General features: G+C 45.8%; 1 protein-coding gene across 3 annotated transcripts in view; it reads left to right on the forward strand.

Annotated features, from left to right (window-relative positions):
• Positions 1-205: 205 nt before the first annotated feature.
• Positions 206-16,271, forward strand: part of MAP2K4 (mitogen-activated protein kinase kinase 4) — a 180,180-nt gene continuing 164,114 nt past the window's right edge. The window contains exons 1-2 of one of the 3 annotated variants that reach the window (XM_055141645.1): positions 206-371; positions 10,777-10,842. In XM_055141645.1, the coding sequence (XP_054997620.1) occupies positions 281-371; positions 10,777-10,842 (157 nt within the window). In that variant the 5' untranslated portion in view covers positions 206-280. The remainder of the gene's footprint in view (positions 372-10,776; positions 10,843-16,271) is intronic. The other 2 variants (XM_055141646.1, XM_055141647.1) reach the window with 2 other exon arrangements.

A 16,271-nucleotide genomic window follows, 5' to 3' on the forward strand; every position in this document is an offset into this window, starting at 1 on the left:
CGACCCCCGCACCTGACCCCCAGGCCCGCCGCCCGCGCTCTGACAGCGGCCCCGCCGGCCAGCGGACGGCCTGCGGCGCGGCGTCCGGCGTGGCTCGGCGCCCGGGGGTGGGGCGTGTCAGGGCGTGTTGGGGGCGTGGCCTGCCGGGCCGCGCCGCGCGCGGGGCGGGGCAGGGGCGGTTCCGGGGCGTGGCGGGGGCGTGGCCGCGCCCGGGGCCGCCGGGAGGCCGAGCCTGCTGCATTGCAGCCGCCGCGGCGCCGCTCGGCTCTTCCTCCCAACAATGGCGGCTCCGAGCCCGAGCGGCGGCGGCGGCGGCCCGGGCCCCGCGGGGTCCCCCGCGCCCGCGCCCCCGGCCGTCAGCAGCATGCAGGGTAAGCCCGGCCCCGCGGCCCGCGCCCCAAGCCCGGGAAGGCCCCGCACGGCCCGCGTTCCCGCGCCCCCGCGCCCCCGCGCCCGGGCCTGCGACCCCGGGGCCCCGCGCCGCGACCCAGGTCCCCGCGTCTCCCGGACCCCAGCCCGGCGCCCCCAAACCCCGGGCCCGCGCCGGTCTCCGCACTCCCCGGCCCCGCGCCCCCCTCCCGCGCCCCCTCCCGCGCCCCCCGAACCCCCGCGTCCCGTGCCCGGCGCCATCTGTGCCCCCGCGCCCCGCTCTCCCTTACGCCCGCGCCCCGCCCGCCCCGGCGCCCCGCGGACCCCACAATCCCGGGCCCCGGCCCCGAGTTCCCCGCGCTCGGCCCGGGCCTCGCCTTAGGGCCGCCTCGGGCGCCCGGACTGGACCCCCGGGCCGCCGGCGTCGGTGCCGGGAGGTGCCGGGCCCTGCGAGACCGCGCGCGGGCGGACGCGGCCCCGGGGAGGGCGAGCGCGAGCCCCGCGGCCGGGGAGCGGGGTCCGGAGAGCGGGGCGGCCGGAGAGCGGGGGGCCGGGGCGCGGGGCCGGGCGGCCGGGCAGGCCCGTTGGGACGCCGAGCCCCTCCCGGGCCTGCCGGGCCTGCGCGGAGGTGCGAGCCCAGGCCCAGCCCGCGGGCCCAGGCCACCGGGCACTTGGGGCAGTGGAGCTGCCCCCGCGGTAGGGGAGCCCTGGAAGGTGCTGTGTTCCGGAAGGTTCCTTGCTCAGGCCCGGGGGCAGCGTGTCTTGGATCTGGATGTTCCTGAGAGCGCGCGAGTCAGGAAGCAGACAGGAGCCTTAACTCACCTTTATGTTCCAGTAGACTGCAGAAGAGAATTTTAAACACGGAGAGCGGTGACAAATTATAAACAGGATGATGTCAGACATCAAGAGGACACTTGGTGTTGCACTCAGATAGAATTCAGAGGGAGCTAACTATTGGATGCCACTACAGCGCACACATACCATATAGACCAATTGCGGGATGGCTCTCTGCCTTGACAGGTTTGCGGTACACTTGTCGGGAAATGAAATGGCAGAGTGACAATTAGGTATTGTTACTTATCCAAAATGGGTAACATAAAGCTTGTAACTACTGTTAGGAAGTGTTTGGGGGTACAGGAATTGGCGCTTCCTGGGTGCTTGGGGCTGGGAATGTGCATCTGGAACACCACGTGGTGCCAGGGACCAGGAGAAACACATTCTCAGGCATTGCTGAGTCCAGCTCACCGCGCTGTATGTCGGTGTCTCACTGGCCGTGCCCCTCCATTTAACACCCAGCAAAGCACCCAAACCACCACCAAAGCAAAAATGGAGCATCTGCCAAGTACCAAGACTGGCAGGTGAGTGTGGGTATGCAGAAAAGAGCAGGGCAGGTACTCTTACTCCCAGGGGAGCTATTAGGGTGGAGGAATATGAGAAGCAGGTAAATAAATTAGAAAAATGTTATGAAGATAGCACACTGGATTTTCTAATAGAAGATGAAATGGGACAGTGCAGAACTCTAATAAGATAACCAAGAAAAACATATCTGCAAAATTTTTATGCTAAAGAAGGTAGCGTAAAAGAAGAGAAAACAGTATATAGGAAGGTTCCAAAGTGCAAATATTTGTAGTGTTCTGGCAACTCATAGTTATTACTTTTGTTATTCACTATTCTCCCTACACCTGTGTTTGAGTACTTAGTAAACTTAGTAAGCAAAACCCATTTGAACAGGGAGACAGAGTTAATGGTGAATATGCTCTTAATACTGTAGCTTTGACTGGTTGCGTCTCCTGTTAGTTAAATCTTGTTCTTGAGACTTTTTATTAAAATGAAGAGAAGTGCTTGCAGTTTAGCACAGTCCAGGTTCTAAAGTAGGACCAGAAGCAGCAATCTGGATCTCTCTCTGCTCCCTTGCTCTCACTTTCCCTGTCCCCTTTCTTCATTCTCCCTCCTCTCCTGAAGTTGTTAGTGATCCTACTTTCATTTATTTATTTTTTAAACACTTGAAAAATTATTTTGTTTTGGGGGACCATATGCGGTGGCAGGATTTGAATCATTGTCAAAATCAATTCAGTATCAATGGCATGCATGTCAGAGCATTCCAGGAAAGTGTGTTAACCGCTGTACTATCTTTTCTGGTCTATTAAAAAAAAATTGGGCACTGATTTGTGATACTGTTAATATTAATGCTTCATCAGTACACTATTGCTACATCACACCTGCTATTAGAGTAGCCGCTTCCCTTTACTCTTTGAAGCAGAAGGAAGTAGCTTTGGGCCGTATGGAATGTGCCTCATTTGTTGGACATTGGGGATGTGAGGGACAGGCTGGTGCTGGCCCCTGGACGGTCCTGTACACTTTCTTGTGGCTTCATGTTTGTGACTCAAGACCATCCCAGTTGGAGACATTTCTTTTTCTTTTAAAAAAATTATTAAATCACCATCAGTTATAAAGTTGAAAAGTTCTCTATGAGTGAGTTTTGGGTGTACTGTGTTTTCCAGTACCAAGCCCTTCGCCAGTGTCCACTTGCGTCCCCGAGGCATTTTCCTGATGCAGTGCTGGCGATCAGTTCTGGATATTGGATTTGAACACTACAGCAGGATTTTAAGAACTTTGTGACTTTGGGCAAGATTCTTAATCTTCCTCAAGTTTCAGTTTCGGCTGGACTGATAATACAGCGGGTAGGGTGTTTGCCTTGCACGCAGCCGACCTGGGTTCAATCCCCGGCATCCCTTATGGTTCCCCGAGCACTGCCAGGAGTAATTCTTGAGTGAGGAGCCAGGAGTAACCCCTGAGCATCGCTGGGTGTGACCCCAAAAAGCCCCCAGTTTTTTTTTTCCCAGCTTCTCAGCTGCAAAGTAGAAATACTGCTGATTATGTTGCAGTGTTTTGAGCCTGCGAGGACAGCATGGCTGGGCTCGCGGGGAGAGGTCGGGCTGGCCGCCACTGTGCAGCGGCCGTCCAGCCCTGATCCCTGGAGTCTGATGCGCACTTACAAAATCAAAAACATTTTTTTCCTTCAGATTATTGTCACCTGTTATCTCCCTGTGGCAGCCTCAGTTCCCTACACTTTGTTGCTACTGAGTCCTGTCCTCTATAACCTGTTACTTTCCAGTTTTCTTTTATAACATTGTTGAGCATTTGTCCAGTTTTAGGTAGTTGCTCTGCCCATGTACAAGCTCTGTTGCTTTGGGGAATTATTTCTTAAAGACTTTGAGGAGTGATACCCGCCTTGTAGGTTGACTTAAACATCACATTAAATTAAAGCATATGAAAATGTTTTAAAATTACAAAATGTGGGGGCTGGAGCAATAGCACAGCAGGTAGGGCATTTGCCTTGCATGTGGCCAACCCGGGTTCGATTCCCAGCATCCCATATGGTCCCCTGAGCACCGCCAAGGGTAATTCCTGAGTGCAGAGCCAGGAGTAACCCCTGTGCATTGCCAGTTGTGACCCAAAAAGAAAAAAAAAATAAAATTACAAAATGTTTAGAGGTCTGTTATTAGATGTGTTCCTTGCTGTAGTTACTAGTCACTTAAAATATAGATTTAAAAAGCAGGAAACCTTTGCCCCATTTTTCTCTAATGTGGTTTATCAGAGTCAGTGTGTGCCGAAATTTAAGATGGCATATAAATTGACTCTCTACTTTTTTCAGTTTACCAGAAAGCCCATCTTTTCAGCTGATGTAATCCACTGAAAGTTCAGTTTTCTATAAGTACATTTTTGGTATTGAAACAGTGATGATACATACGCTCACTAAAACTGACTTGGCTTGATCACATGTAATATTCCTTTCCCAAGTTTTCTTTTCCACAGTTCATTGTTGTATTTAGAGTTTCTCCTACACTTTTCTTCTTTTCTATTCTGGAGTAATAGGATTCCCTCCTCCCCCCTTTTTTAAAAATAAAAGCACTGTGATTTACAGAGTTATTCATAGTTGAGCTTTAGACATACAGACAGTATTGCAGCGTCAGCCCCCCCACCAGTGTGAGCGTCCCTCCGCCAGTGTTCCTGGGCTCCCCTTCTGCCCCCCCCACCCCACCCGGCCTGCCCTCTTGACAGGCACCTTTTAAGTTTGGTAAACTTTGTTTTTTTTTTTTTTTTTTTTTTTGCTTTTTGGGTCACACCTGGCGGTGCACAGGGGTTACTCCTGGCTCTGCACTCAGGAATCACTCCCTGGCGGTGCTCAGGGGACCATATGGGATGCTGGGAATCGAACCCGGGTCGGCCGCGTGCAAGGCAAACGCCCTACCCGCTGTGCTATCGCTCCAGCCCCAAGTTTGGTAAACTTTGTAACCCTGTGTTTTAAATCAGTTTCTTTTTAAGTAAATTTCTCTTTTCATTCTATTTCTCCTATCTGATTTGATAAGCTACGTTGATATAGGTGAGCCCCAGTAATTTTCCTTATTTATAGGGATCTATAGGAATTATAAGCAACTCTCTCATATAATCCAGGCCAGCCTCCTTTGCCATCTTCATCTCTGGGGAGTAGAGGTGACCCAAATGAGAAAACCTGAGAACTCTTAATGCAGACTTAAAATTAGGATGGGAGATACACAGCTCTTTATCCTTACCCTTACCTGCTGTGTATTCTTTAATGTTAGGTGAGCATTGGTCTCTTTCATAGTTTGGAAATTTGCCCTAGTAGTGAGGTGGATTTTAATCCAGGTATCTGAGTAGGATACTCTTCTTCCTACTGTATGCACAGGTTCAGAGGTTCCCGTTTTAGTCATTTGAGCCACTCAGGTCTGAGAATAAAACCTTGCCAGAAGTGATGCAGATCCAGGAACAGAAGGGAGAGATTATTTTTGGCTTTAAGTGGGGTGGGTGGAAGCTTGAAGCATCTAGTCACCCTTGGGTCGTTCTGGAGCCTTGGTGCTTCCTACTGCTCCTTTATGTTAGAGTCCTAAATGTCTGGAGGGTTTACAGTAGCATTCTGAATTGGGAGGGCATTTTAATTGAGAATCTCAAAAGTTGAAATTTTAGATCCTTAATTGTGGAAGCCAATGTAGATCTGGAAGATAATAGAGCTCCAACATTTTGCATGATACAGCGAGATAGCCAGGTGATATTTGATCAAATGGCATATGTTGCCTTCTGGCTAAATCTGTCATCTGGCAAATTATTGTCCGTGCTGATGGGATAAATGCTAGTCTCTCTCTCACCCCAGCCTTGGTAAGTATTCATGTATCTCTCCACACATTCTTTTTTTTTTTTTCTTTTTGGGTCACACCCGATGATGCACAGGGGTTACTCCTGCCTCTACATTCAGGAATTACTTCTGGCGGTGCTCAGGGGACCATATGGGATGCTGAGAATCGAACCCGGGTAGACCGAGTACAAGGCAAATGCCCTACCTGCTATGCTATTGCTCCAGCTCCCCCCATTCTTGGTAGCATTGAGAATTAATTTGTACCCACAGAAAGGACTTAGGACAAGAAGTGTTAGGTGGCTTAATTTATGGCCATTATAGAGAAAGCATTTGTCAGTACAAGTCAAAGTGTGCCTGCTTTTTGAGAGAAGATAATAATTATATCATATGTAGCTTGATTCTTGAAGAGCACAGGGAAAGATGAATGTTTATTACAGCACCTTTTTTCCTAATAATATTTTATCTAACCAAAAATCACAAAGATAAAATTTTCAAAAGGGGCGATGAGAATAGTGTTACCAGATATCTTACTGATATATCAGGCAATGTCAGATAGTTGTATAATTTTAAAATTAAAATTTAAAAAGGCAACACTATCGGGCTTCCCTGATGTGTTTTCTGGCGTTCCTGAGATCTGGGTAAAGTTGCCAGGAGGACGTATTCAGCGTTTTGGAGTTGGAAGCCGTAGGATACTAAGCTGGCCCTGGGGAGGCCTGGAGCAGGGACGCAGGGCTTGGGGCCCGGCGCCATCGGGAGTTCTTCCTTTCACGCCTTCCAAGGTGACCAGAAGAGAAGGAAAAGGTGCAGCTTTATAGGCTGAGCCTTTTTTTTTTTTTCTGGAGTTGGTGGCAGGGGCTGGTTACTGCCTTGGCTCCATCCGACGAGGGCCAAGGATCATGATGAGGATGATAATAGAAGCCTCTTCGCTTCACTCTTACTTCACTACCATTTCTCTTTGGCGGTGGGAGCCACTCCCGGCAGGACTGAGGTTGAAGGACACGCATTGCTGGGGGTAAAACCCAGGTCCTTGTCCTTGCCGTGCATGTGCTCTGTCACTTGGGCCACATCCAGGGACCTTCTTTCCTCTCCCCCCAGATGTTTCAGGGATTGAACCAGGTCTCATGCATGCTAGGCACACAATTTCCTGCTGAGCCACATTCCCTGTACTATTTTTTTGGACTTGTACTGGAGCAATAGCACAGTGGGTAGGGCTTTTCCTTTGCATGCAGCCGACCTGGGTTCGATTCCTCTGTCCCTTCCTCTCAGAGAGCCTGGAAGGCTACCAAGAGTATCCTGCCTGCACGGCAGAGCCTGGCAAGCTCCCCATGGCGTGTCGATATGCCCAAAACGGTAACAAGTCTCACAATGGAGACGTTACTGGTGCCCACTCGAGCAAATCGGTGAACAATGGGATGACAGTGCTACAGTGCTACACATATATAGTAAACACAGTAAATTATAGGTTTGGAGTTAGGACTGTTAAAGTACTCCAGGACTGAGCTAAGAGGGCGAGGCTGAGAGGGGAGTATGGGAAAGATCAGAAGAAAGCAGGTGAAGAAAGAGGAGAAAAAGGTTGGGGAAAAGCTGAGCGTAGCTTATTTCCTTTCATATAAGCATGTTAGCACTTTTTCTTCCACATCTCAGTCTTGACAGCGTGTAAACCTGCCCGGGGTAGGTGGAATGAGACAGTGGATTTGAAGGAAGAGGGCTCTGTGTACCTACACCCCGGGATACAGGCGCTGCGCCATACTCAGCCTGTGAGACACCTGAAAGTTAACTGGTTGCTAGCAACAGATGTAACTGTGATCTAGAATATTCCTGGAGAAATCGGAATATGTCTGTTGAAACTTTAGGCAGAAGTTTGGAGACAAAGTGAAAACTCAAGCATTGAGTGATTGTGAGCGAACACCAGTCTTGACTCTAGCACCGTGTTGCTTCTGTGGAGTTGGGGGTGTTGGAGCTTCTCGGCACCGTTTCTCCCCCACGCCCCCCCAGTCTGAGCGCTGGCGTCCTGTCCGCTCCCCGCCCCTGCCCCTCGTGTCCCTGGACAAAATGAATTTACGAAGCAGCTTGGTGTTCCCCAGACTCGCACAGCAGGCCTTGATGGGTAGGGCCGTGTGTAAACAGTCTCAGTAGTCACAGAGAGGCTCTTCTCTGTAGTCCTTAGAAATACAGACGTGTGTGTGTGTGTGTGTGTGTGTGTGTGTGTGTTTGCGCGGGGGGTGGGGCACACCTGACAATGCTCAGGGATTGCTCCTGGCTCTGTGCTCAGGAATTCCTTCTGGTGGTGCTTGGGGGCCTTGTGGGATACACGGGGTGGCACCTGCGTCTGTGGCAAGGCAGGCCCCACCCTGTACCCACTGTCTCTAACGCCCCGAGATTCAGAACTATTTAGCTAAGATTTTTCCTGTTTTTTGAGGGAATGTGTTTTTTTGATTTTGGCCCCACCCAGCGGTGCTGAGGACTTTCTCCTGGCTCTGTGTTTGTGGGTCACCCCTGGAGTGTGGCAGGGGCAGCCTGCCGCTGCCGTAGCACTCTCGTCTCTGAGCCTTGTTCTTGAGGGGCCTCCCGTGCAGTGCTCAGGGAGTTTAGGGCTCTTCCTGGTCTGGCCGTTGTGTCAGGACTGAGGCTGCTACTGCCCTGCCTGGGGTTTCTGGGTCCTGGGGCCTCGCCCGGGAGCCCCTGTGACGTGTGCTGCACGCAGGACAGGTGCCTCGTCCCCTTGCTCCTGCGCTCCTCCTGGTTCCACCTGCTGATGTTAAGTGGAATTCTGACTTCAGGTAAGGTATTGTATTCCAGTCAGTCTAGCTCTTCCTTGCAGGACCCAGGGTCAGTGAGCGGGTTTTTAATTTGTTCGTGAGAGATGTTATTCAGAGAGATGGATCTTGGTTCGAGGCCCTGGAATCTGTTTACTGCTCTCTTCATATATTGAGTATTTAGAAAAAGTTATTGTTGTTGTTAAATTTCCTCTTCTTTATACTACTTGCACCGATTTTGTACTAATGGGAAAGTTTTGAGAATTACTTAGTACTTAAAGTGGGCATGACTTCTTTTTTAAAAAATAAATTTATATTTTTGGTTGGATTACAGAACTATTAATAATGGTTTCTCAGGGGTGTAATCCCTGCACTGTACCCATTACCAGTGTACTTGTCTCCCTGTTGGAGGGTCCCAATACAGTGGGCATAACTTCTGTTGGAGCAGGTATTGGTTGGTTGCGTTTGAATGGTCTTGGTCACATACATGAAGCACTTGTCCCGAGTCAACATAATTTGTCGCGTATAGATTCAACTCCTTCATTATTTTTTTGTCGTTTATGTATAGTTTATGGTCCCTTCCTGACTTGGTGCTCAGGGGGTGTCTACCAGGGGTGCTGGGGGACAGTGCAGTACCCGGGACTGGGGCCAGGGCCTCTGTGTGTCCTCCCACCCTCGCTTACCTCCCTGGCCTTCAGTTTCCTCGTTTCCCTGTCCCTTCAGGCTTCCTTTTCCCGCCACTTTCTGAATTCCTGTTTCCGTGTGTGTGCAGTGCCCTCCCGCCCCCACCCTGCCTTCCGACTTCGCCCCCCACGCAGCGCTAAAGAGGAGAGGATTGCCTCAAAGCTGCTGCTGTGTTGACCAGCGTGGCTCGGGCTTGCGAGCCAGGGGACTGGCCGCTTCCTCGTCCACTCAGGCTCTGGGATGTTTTCTCAGCTGGACGCAGCGTCCCTGTGCTCTCTCCTCTCCTGCTCCCGAGGCCAGTGTCCTCGCCTCCCGTCCTCTCTTCGGCTCGTGTTGCCTGGCTAGTAGGAGCACCAGTTTCTGGTTGCTTGTGTAGGGACTCGTGGACTCTGTCTTTCTGAAGTCAGTTCCTGCTGCACAGTTCACACGCGCACCTTAAAGTTTCTGTTACATTTTATTTGTAACTTATTTTGAGCTTATCAGGGTTAAGTTGTGGAGAAGTTATCAGTGCAGTAACTCCAGGCTTTCTCTCAGTTTCTCCACTCCCTTCCAGGTTGCCATTTTTGATTAGGTTATAAAGCATCGTGTTGCTGCTGTGGCACTATATGTCCTAGTAGCTACATTTGCATTTAAAAAAATTTTTTTCTACTTATATCAGTAATATCTTTATCTTAAGAAATTCAGTAAATGGATGAGGAGGATTATTATTCTGGCCCTTTGTCATGTCCATTTTGATTGAATATCACTATCACTGTTATCCCATGGTTCATTGATTTATTCGAGTGGGTGCCAGTAATGTCTCCATTCATCCCAGCCGTGAGATTTTAGCAGCCTCTCCTTACTCGTTTTTCCCAAAGATTGGAGGCTCTTTTCAGGGTCAGAGTATGAGACCTGTTAGTGTTACTGTATTTGGCATATCGAATATGCCACAAGCTTGCCAGGCTCTGCCGTGCAGGTGGGATACTCTCGGTAGCTAGCCGGGCTCTCCGAGAGGCATATATACATATATATTTCCCTTTATTGTGATTTGTTGCACAGCCACTCATGTGTGAGGCTCAGCCTGAGCGTGTGGAAGCAAAAATTAAATTCTTCAAAATTTGAACCAGTGGTCAAGAAGAATTGTTTAGTGGGTTCAGGAGAAAATCTCTTTCTCCAGCATGTTGATTGAATATAAAAAGACATATTAAATAAAGGTTAGGGTGATGCATATTCTTAATATACCTTCACTGTAATAAATATCCATAGTCTACTAGGGAAGCCAGGCATTCACTTGGTAAACTCAGGGGTTAAATATTTTGAGAAAGATTTGTTATTAAACAGCTTGTTTTATTTGGTATGTTAAAAATTATATCTGTATACAAAAAACATAGGTATTATTAGCACCATGGGACTTAAAACTTTTTCCAGCTTCTAAGTAGATGTAATGTATTTTCTTCCCTTAGAAAGTTCTGGTATGCCGAGGAATATCTTGGGTCACTGTTTCTTTTTCAGGCTTATATCAGGAAAATTTTAGGATCTATATTAATTCATTATTTTGCTAATAGATTCTGACTGGAGAATCCTACTTTATATGTACATAGATTTCACAATTTATCAATGGAAACGACTCATTAGTAATTTTCAGGAGCTTCTTGCTATTATTATTGAATACTATCGAGAATAAAAGTAAATACATTGTGTAACTCAGATATAATAAAAATATATTTAAACCAGCTGACATGGTAGGGCTAATGTGATTTGAAATGCTCTTAAATTGATTTTATTCAAAGTATAAATGTAATATTATGTTCTAATTATGGTTTGTTTGATTTACAGTAAATGAACTGGAACTTATCTCTTTTACTTTAGGCTTTCAGATAAACTTCTGTGAAAAGGCACAAAGTAAGCTACAAATTTTATGATATTATGCTACTTATCTCTTCCATATTCATTTTGGTATTGGGAATGCGTCCACTATTGTTTTCAACTAACCTATCATGGCAGTTTTACGTAAAAAGAGCTTCCATTTTTCATGTTTTTTCCAATTAAAATTTTGTGTTATATTCTTACTGTAAATTGTTCTTGTTTTCATTTGAACTTGAAGTTGGAAAAATAGCTGTGTTGACACAAGCCAAATGGATATAAGTACAGAAAGTACGTAGATATCCAAATGTATATAAATATTCATACATATATACATGACAGGCATAAAAAATGAGATAGACTTCAGAAGGTCTGTGTAGGTATAAGGATATATATAGGTATTCATACTGTGACATTAGAAAGATATGTATAGGTTTTTGAATTTAATCATAATTTAAATAATGCTAAAGCAAATCTTTTTCAGCATGTGGTACAAAAAAGTAAAAGATTAAACCTGGGTTAGAGAGACAGTACAGGGGTCAAGGTGATGCCCCGAGCACGGCCAACACAGTCTATTCCGGCCCAGGGGCGTGCCCGGCCCGCCGCTGCAGCCGCAGGGACTCTGCTCGACACGCCGTGGATTTCAAACTCTACACTGAGGACGTTTTTATTTCTATTTTTTTTTACGACTTGCTCCTGCCTTCAAATTCTTGCTCTCACCTCCAACGGACTGGTATTCTTTATTAGAACATCGTTTTTCTAGACTTAGTGGGAGGTTTTCTATAGAAAGCAGAGTTTGAAAAGTTAAAACAAATGCATTTTAAATTTGTATCAGACATAGTTAAAACAACAGCTCAATTTAGTGGAGAGATTCTATGGGGGTTAAAGTGCTTGTCTGCATGCAGCCAGGGTTCGATTCCCGGCACAGCCCAGGAGCGGAACTGCTAGGCACGGCACACCCTCCACCCCCCAAATTAAAAAACAAAAAACAAACCTATTCAAGGAAACTACTCTCCAGTTAGTGTAAAAATATCCCCAAATATGGCTAGTTTCATCTTCATTTAATGGGAAATAATGATGACCACTTTTTGTAATCTGTCATTCTTCCTTTTCCCTTCTTTCAGCATTATTGTGACATACTTAATGTATGACACTCTCTAAGTGAGTGTCTAAGTAAGTAATGTACTAGTTGTAGTGACATATTTCACTTATGTACTGTGAAATGTTTATCATAGTATGATTAGTTATTCCCATTACTTTAAATTGCTAGTTTTTTTTTGTGATGAGAACGTTTAGGATCTATTTTCTTAGCAGCTAACACCATGCTTTACATAGTTTCTTTAGTGATATACCATTCTAAAGTAAATTAGTTGGAAGGAAACAAAGTTGAATCTGGAAAAAATTTCTTGGAATCAAAGTGATTAATTTCTATTGGTTGACCATTGTAAATTTCTTTGAAATAGTTAGGAAAGCTTTGTTACTTATTTCACTTATTTTTGGGGCCACAGCGACAGTGCTCAGGGATTGGTTACTCCTGGTAGAGCTTGGGGTTCATACGGGGTGCCAGAGATCGAACCTGGGTGGGCAGGTGCAGCGCCAGCTCCTCGCCTCCTGTGCTCTCTCCAGCCCCAGCTTCAGTTCTGGAGCACTTCGTGTCTGATGGAAGTGGAGAGTGAGTACCAGAGCTGGGCAGCGCATCCTTGGGAAAGATTTTTGAGTTGGTTGATTGTGATTGTCATCTTTCTAATCTTATAATAGAAATAGTGTAGTTTCTTTCTTGTCCACAGTGAATCTACCTATAGTATATGTGGTAAAGTTACAGCTTACATGTTTTTCATTTGTATGAAACATGTATTTAATTTTAAATTTTATTTTATTTGACATAGTATAGTTAGCACACACAATAGTGTTAACGTCTCTGACTCCAATGCTTTTGCTGAGGGTGCTGCCTCAGCACCGGGCTCACGCCCCAGACTGAAGGGGACTGGACAGGGCCTCCGGCCGGTACGTCCTCTCCGCAATTCAGTGTTTATGGTTTGGATAAAGAAAAAGTTACATGCCTTCACCACCACCACCCGAGGGCCCCCAGCCAGGCCGGCTTCACTGTCTTTCAGATGTGAAAACTGGCCTGGTAGTTTCTGGTGTGGGGCCCACACGGGCTGCTGCTCGGGTGTCCTTGGTGTGCTCGCAGACCCCGGGGTGCTGCAGTCAGCCCGCGCTCCCCGCGTGCAAGGCCAGGACTCGAAACAGGCCTGCACTCTTACTAGACCTACTAGTTTATTTGGACATAAAATACTGTATTGATTTTATTATGTTTAAAATCATGTACCCACTAATCTACAGTTCTGGGAGTAGACAAATGTCTTTAGCTGCCTGAAGAGGCCTGTCCTGTCCCAGGTGTTCTGCCGCCTGCGTGGACGGGTTTGGGGAACCTCACCTGCGGAGTAAAAGCATGTGGCTGTCTACTCGGATGCTTTCTGGCTGCCTTCACTATCTCCTCATATTCCCACTGACTTCCTCTGACTTCTCACATCTCACTTAAAATTTTCTCTTCTGGAGTTCTTTATTACTTGCTGACTTTTGGGGCGTAACATAATTTTATACAGGGAGTCATGAAACATGCATTGGACACCTAAGTACCGTCCAGTAAGTAAGACCATTGGTACAGAAGTGAATTCCGTAGGCCCCAAGCCTTGGCTTGCTGTAGTGGACTAGAGCTGATCTCTGTTGGTTTGGTTCAGCTGCTGGTACTATCAGTACTTAACTGTTTTAAATTATATTATTTTATTTTTAATTAACAAAAGCAAGTGAATAGAAAAGTAGCTGAACTCTGGCTCAGTGGTACAGAAACAGGTGGACTGAAGACCTTGACTCCTTCTGCGCCATCGTAGGAAGAGCAGCACTGAAGGGTGTGTTTTCTGAGGGGCTGTGTTACTGACTGGAAGTCACGGATCAGAGGCCAGCACTGGGGACCATAGCAGAGGGGACGTGCTGAGAGTGTAGGGGGCAGAGCTTGTCTTTGCTGCTGCTCACCCTCTTTGCGCCCTAAACACTGCCAAGAGTGACTCCTGAGCACAGAGCCAGGACCAACCACTGAGCGCAGTTGGATGTGGCCCCAAAACCAACAACTAAAGCCCAGAACAAGAGTAACAAAACCAGGTCCCTAGGGGGCCACCGGCCTCTGGAGTCTCCTCGCCTGCCTGGGCTGCTGCCCGGTGTCGGCGGGGTCTCGGGAAGCGGAGGTGTTGGCAGGGACAAGCAGCTCCAGCTGACCATCATTTTATCTTTGTGCCACTGGTACCTATAATTCAGGAAGTTTTCAGTTGTTCACTTATAATGACTCTCTTTTCCAAGATTTGTACCTCAAAGATTAAAAGTGCAGTTAAATTAAAAGTTAAAAGTGGTTTCTCATTTCTTTCTTTTTTTTGCTTTTTTTTTGGGTCACACCCAGCAACGCTTAGGGGTTACTCCTGGCTTTGCACTCAGGAATCCCTCCTGGCGGTGCTCGGGGGACCATATGGGATCCATATGGGATACTGGGAATTGAACCCGGGTCAGCCACGTGCAAGGCAAACGCCCTACCCGCTGTGCTATCTCTCTAGCCCCTGGTTTCTCATTTCTTGAAAAAGCTTGCAAGTGGCTCAGTGGTAGAACTCATGCCTTCTATGTGTGAGTGTCTGGGTTTCCCCAGCACCATGAATAAAATTAATAAAATTTAAAAATGTATGAACTTCCCATAGTAATGATATTTCCCCCATTCAGGTATAGTGTGAAAATCTTTAGTTTGAAGAACATTTAAAAATTACCAGAAAGCTTACATTTAATTTGCTAAAGCCGATTGTATATTATACAATTGTGAAAGGAATGAAGTTCAAAGAATCCAAAATTTAGTGTTAAAGGTTCAATAAATTTGAGTATTGTTGCTTTTAATAATTCACAATCCAAAAAGTTATTATGATTTTGATGACTAATGGAAGCTCTCTAGGATTAATTTTTTCCCATTGTTTGGCTTTCACATAGTTTTTGTTTTTGTATTGTCACATCACTGTTTTGGCTTATTACAACTGCCTATTATATGTAAGTTAGTGGAGTTTTATTGGAGATACATGTGTAGGTACTTATATGCAGCAAATCTGGGAGTCCACATTTAATTTGGAACCCAGATTTCTATAAAAATTCAATAAAAATCCACTTTGCATTTCATAGTCTTTCATTTTATTAATGATAATTTGTGCATTGCTTGTTGCTATTCTGAATATGTATGTATAAAATAATATTTAAATGAAGTTATGACTTAAGACAACATTGTTATATTCCTTTTAATGCTTTTGGATCACTAGATTTTTTGATGATCCAAGTCTGAATATAAGTCTTTATTACAAAAATAATTTCTTTCCAATGTAGAGCTCCTGCATTTAGAAGATTGGTTAGTTCAGTAGTTATTATTTACAAATCATTTTACTATAAAGATGTTTATATGATTTATGACCAACTGTGAATTATTGTCCCGGTAGCTTTTATGATCTACCTTATTATTATTATTATTTTTTTTACTATTATTCACTTTTGCTTTACGAAACCTGTTGTTTTGGGAAGGGAAGGAGATTTGCTTAAGATAGAGTATGTTAGAAATACGTTGATAAATGTCAGTTTTACCTTAGTGCATCAGCATTTGGATATTTTTATTTGGGTGAGAATTACCACATGTAAAGGAGCCTGGTGCATAGAGATTTTCTCAGGAAATGTCCAGCAGAACCAGGTATTACTCAAAGTATGAATAGTTAGGAGTTTGGCAAAGTCTGTATTAATGTTATGTTTCACATAAGGCACTTTTACTTTTAAAACAATTCTGCACTGTACTATATTTTTGGCTTATGATTATAGAGTTCTTAGAATGCTGAAGCCAAATTTAGATTGTGCTGAATTTCTGTAGCATTGCCATTTACATATTTGGTAGATTTATAAACTTTTTATGGCTTTTAAAAATTATTTTATTTGGGAAATGTTTGTATAGTATGAGTACCTTTACTAGAGAGATATATGCTCCAGGCCCAGCTGTTATCCTTTTTTTTTTTTTTTTTTTTTCTTTTTGGGTCACACCTGGCGATGCACAGGGTTCTACACTCAGGAATTACCCCTGGCGGTGCTCAGGGGACCATATAGGATGCTGGGATTCCAACCCGGGTCGGCCTCGTGCAAGGCAAATGCCCTCCCCACTGTGCCATCGCTCCAGCCCCTCAGCTGTTATCCTTAAGTCACTAATAGAAACAAAATTATAGGTGATGATTAATTTGGTAGCACTGCATATCAGACTATTTGGAGAAATGATGGATGTATCATAATGACAAATTCTTCTTTTATTGTGAAGCTAGTCTTTTAGAGTAAGTATCCATAATTATTTTAAAATTGAAAAGTCATGAAAAGAAAGACAGACTCCAGACATTTGGGGGGTTATGAAATAAATTTAC

The sequence above is a fragment of the Sorex araneus genome, chromosome 6, assembly GCF_027595985.1.
Source record: "Sorex araneus isolate mSorAra2 chromosome 6, mSorAra2.pri, whole genome shotgun sequence".
NCBI classification, from domain to species: Eukaryota; Metazoa; Chordata; class Mammalia; order Eulipotyphla; family Soricidae; genus Sorex; species Sorex araneus.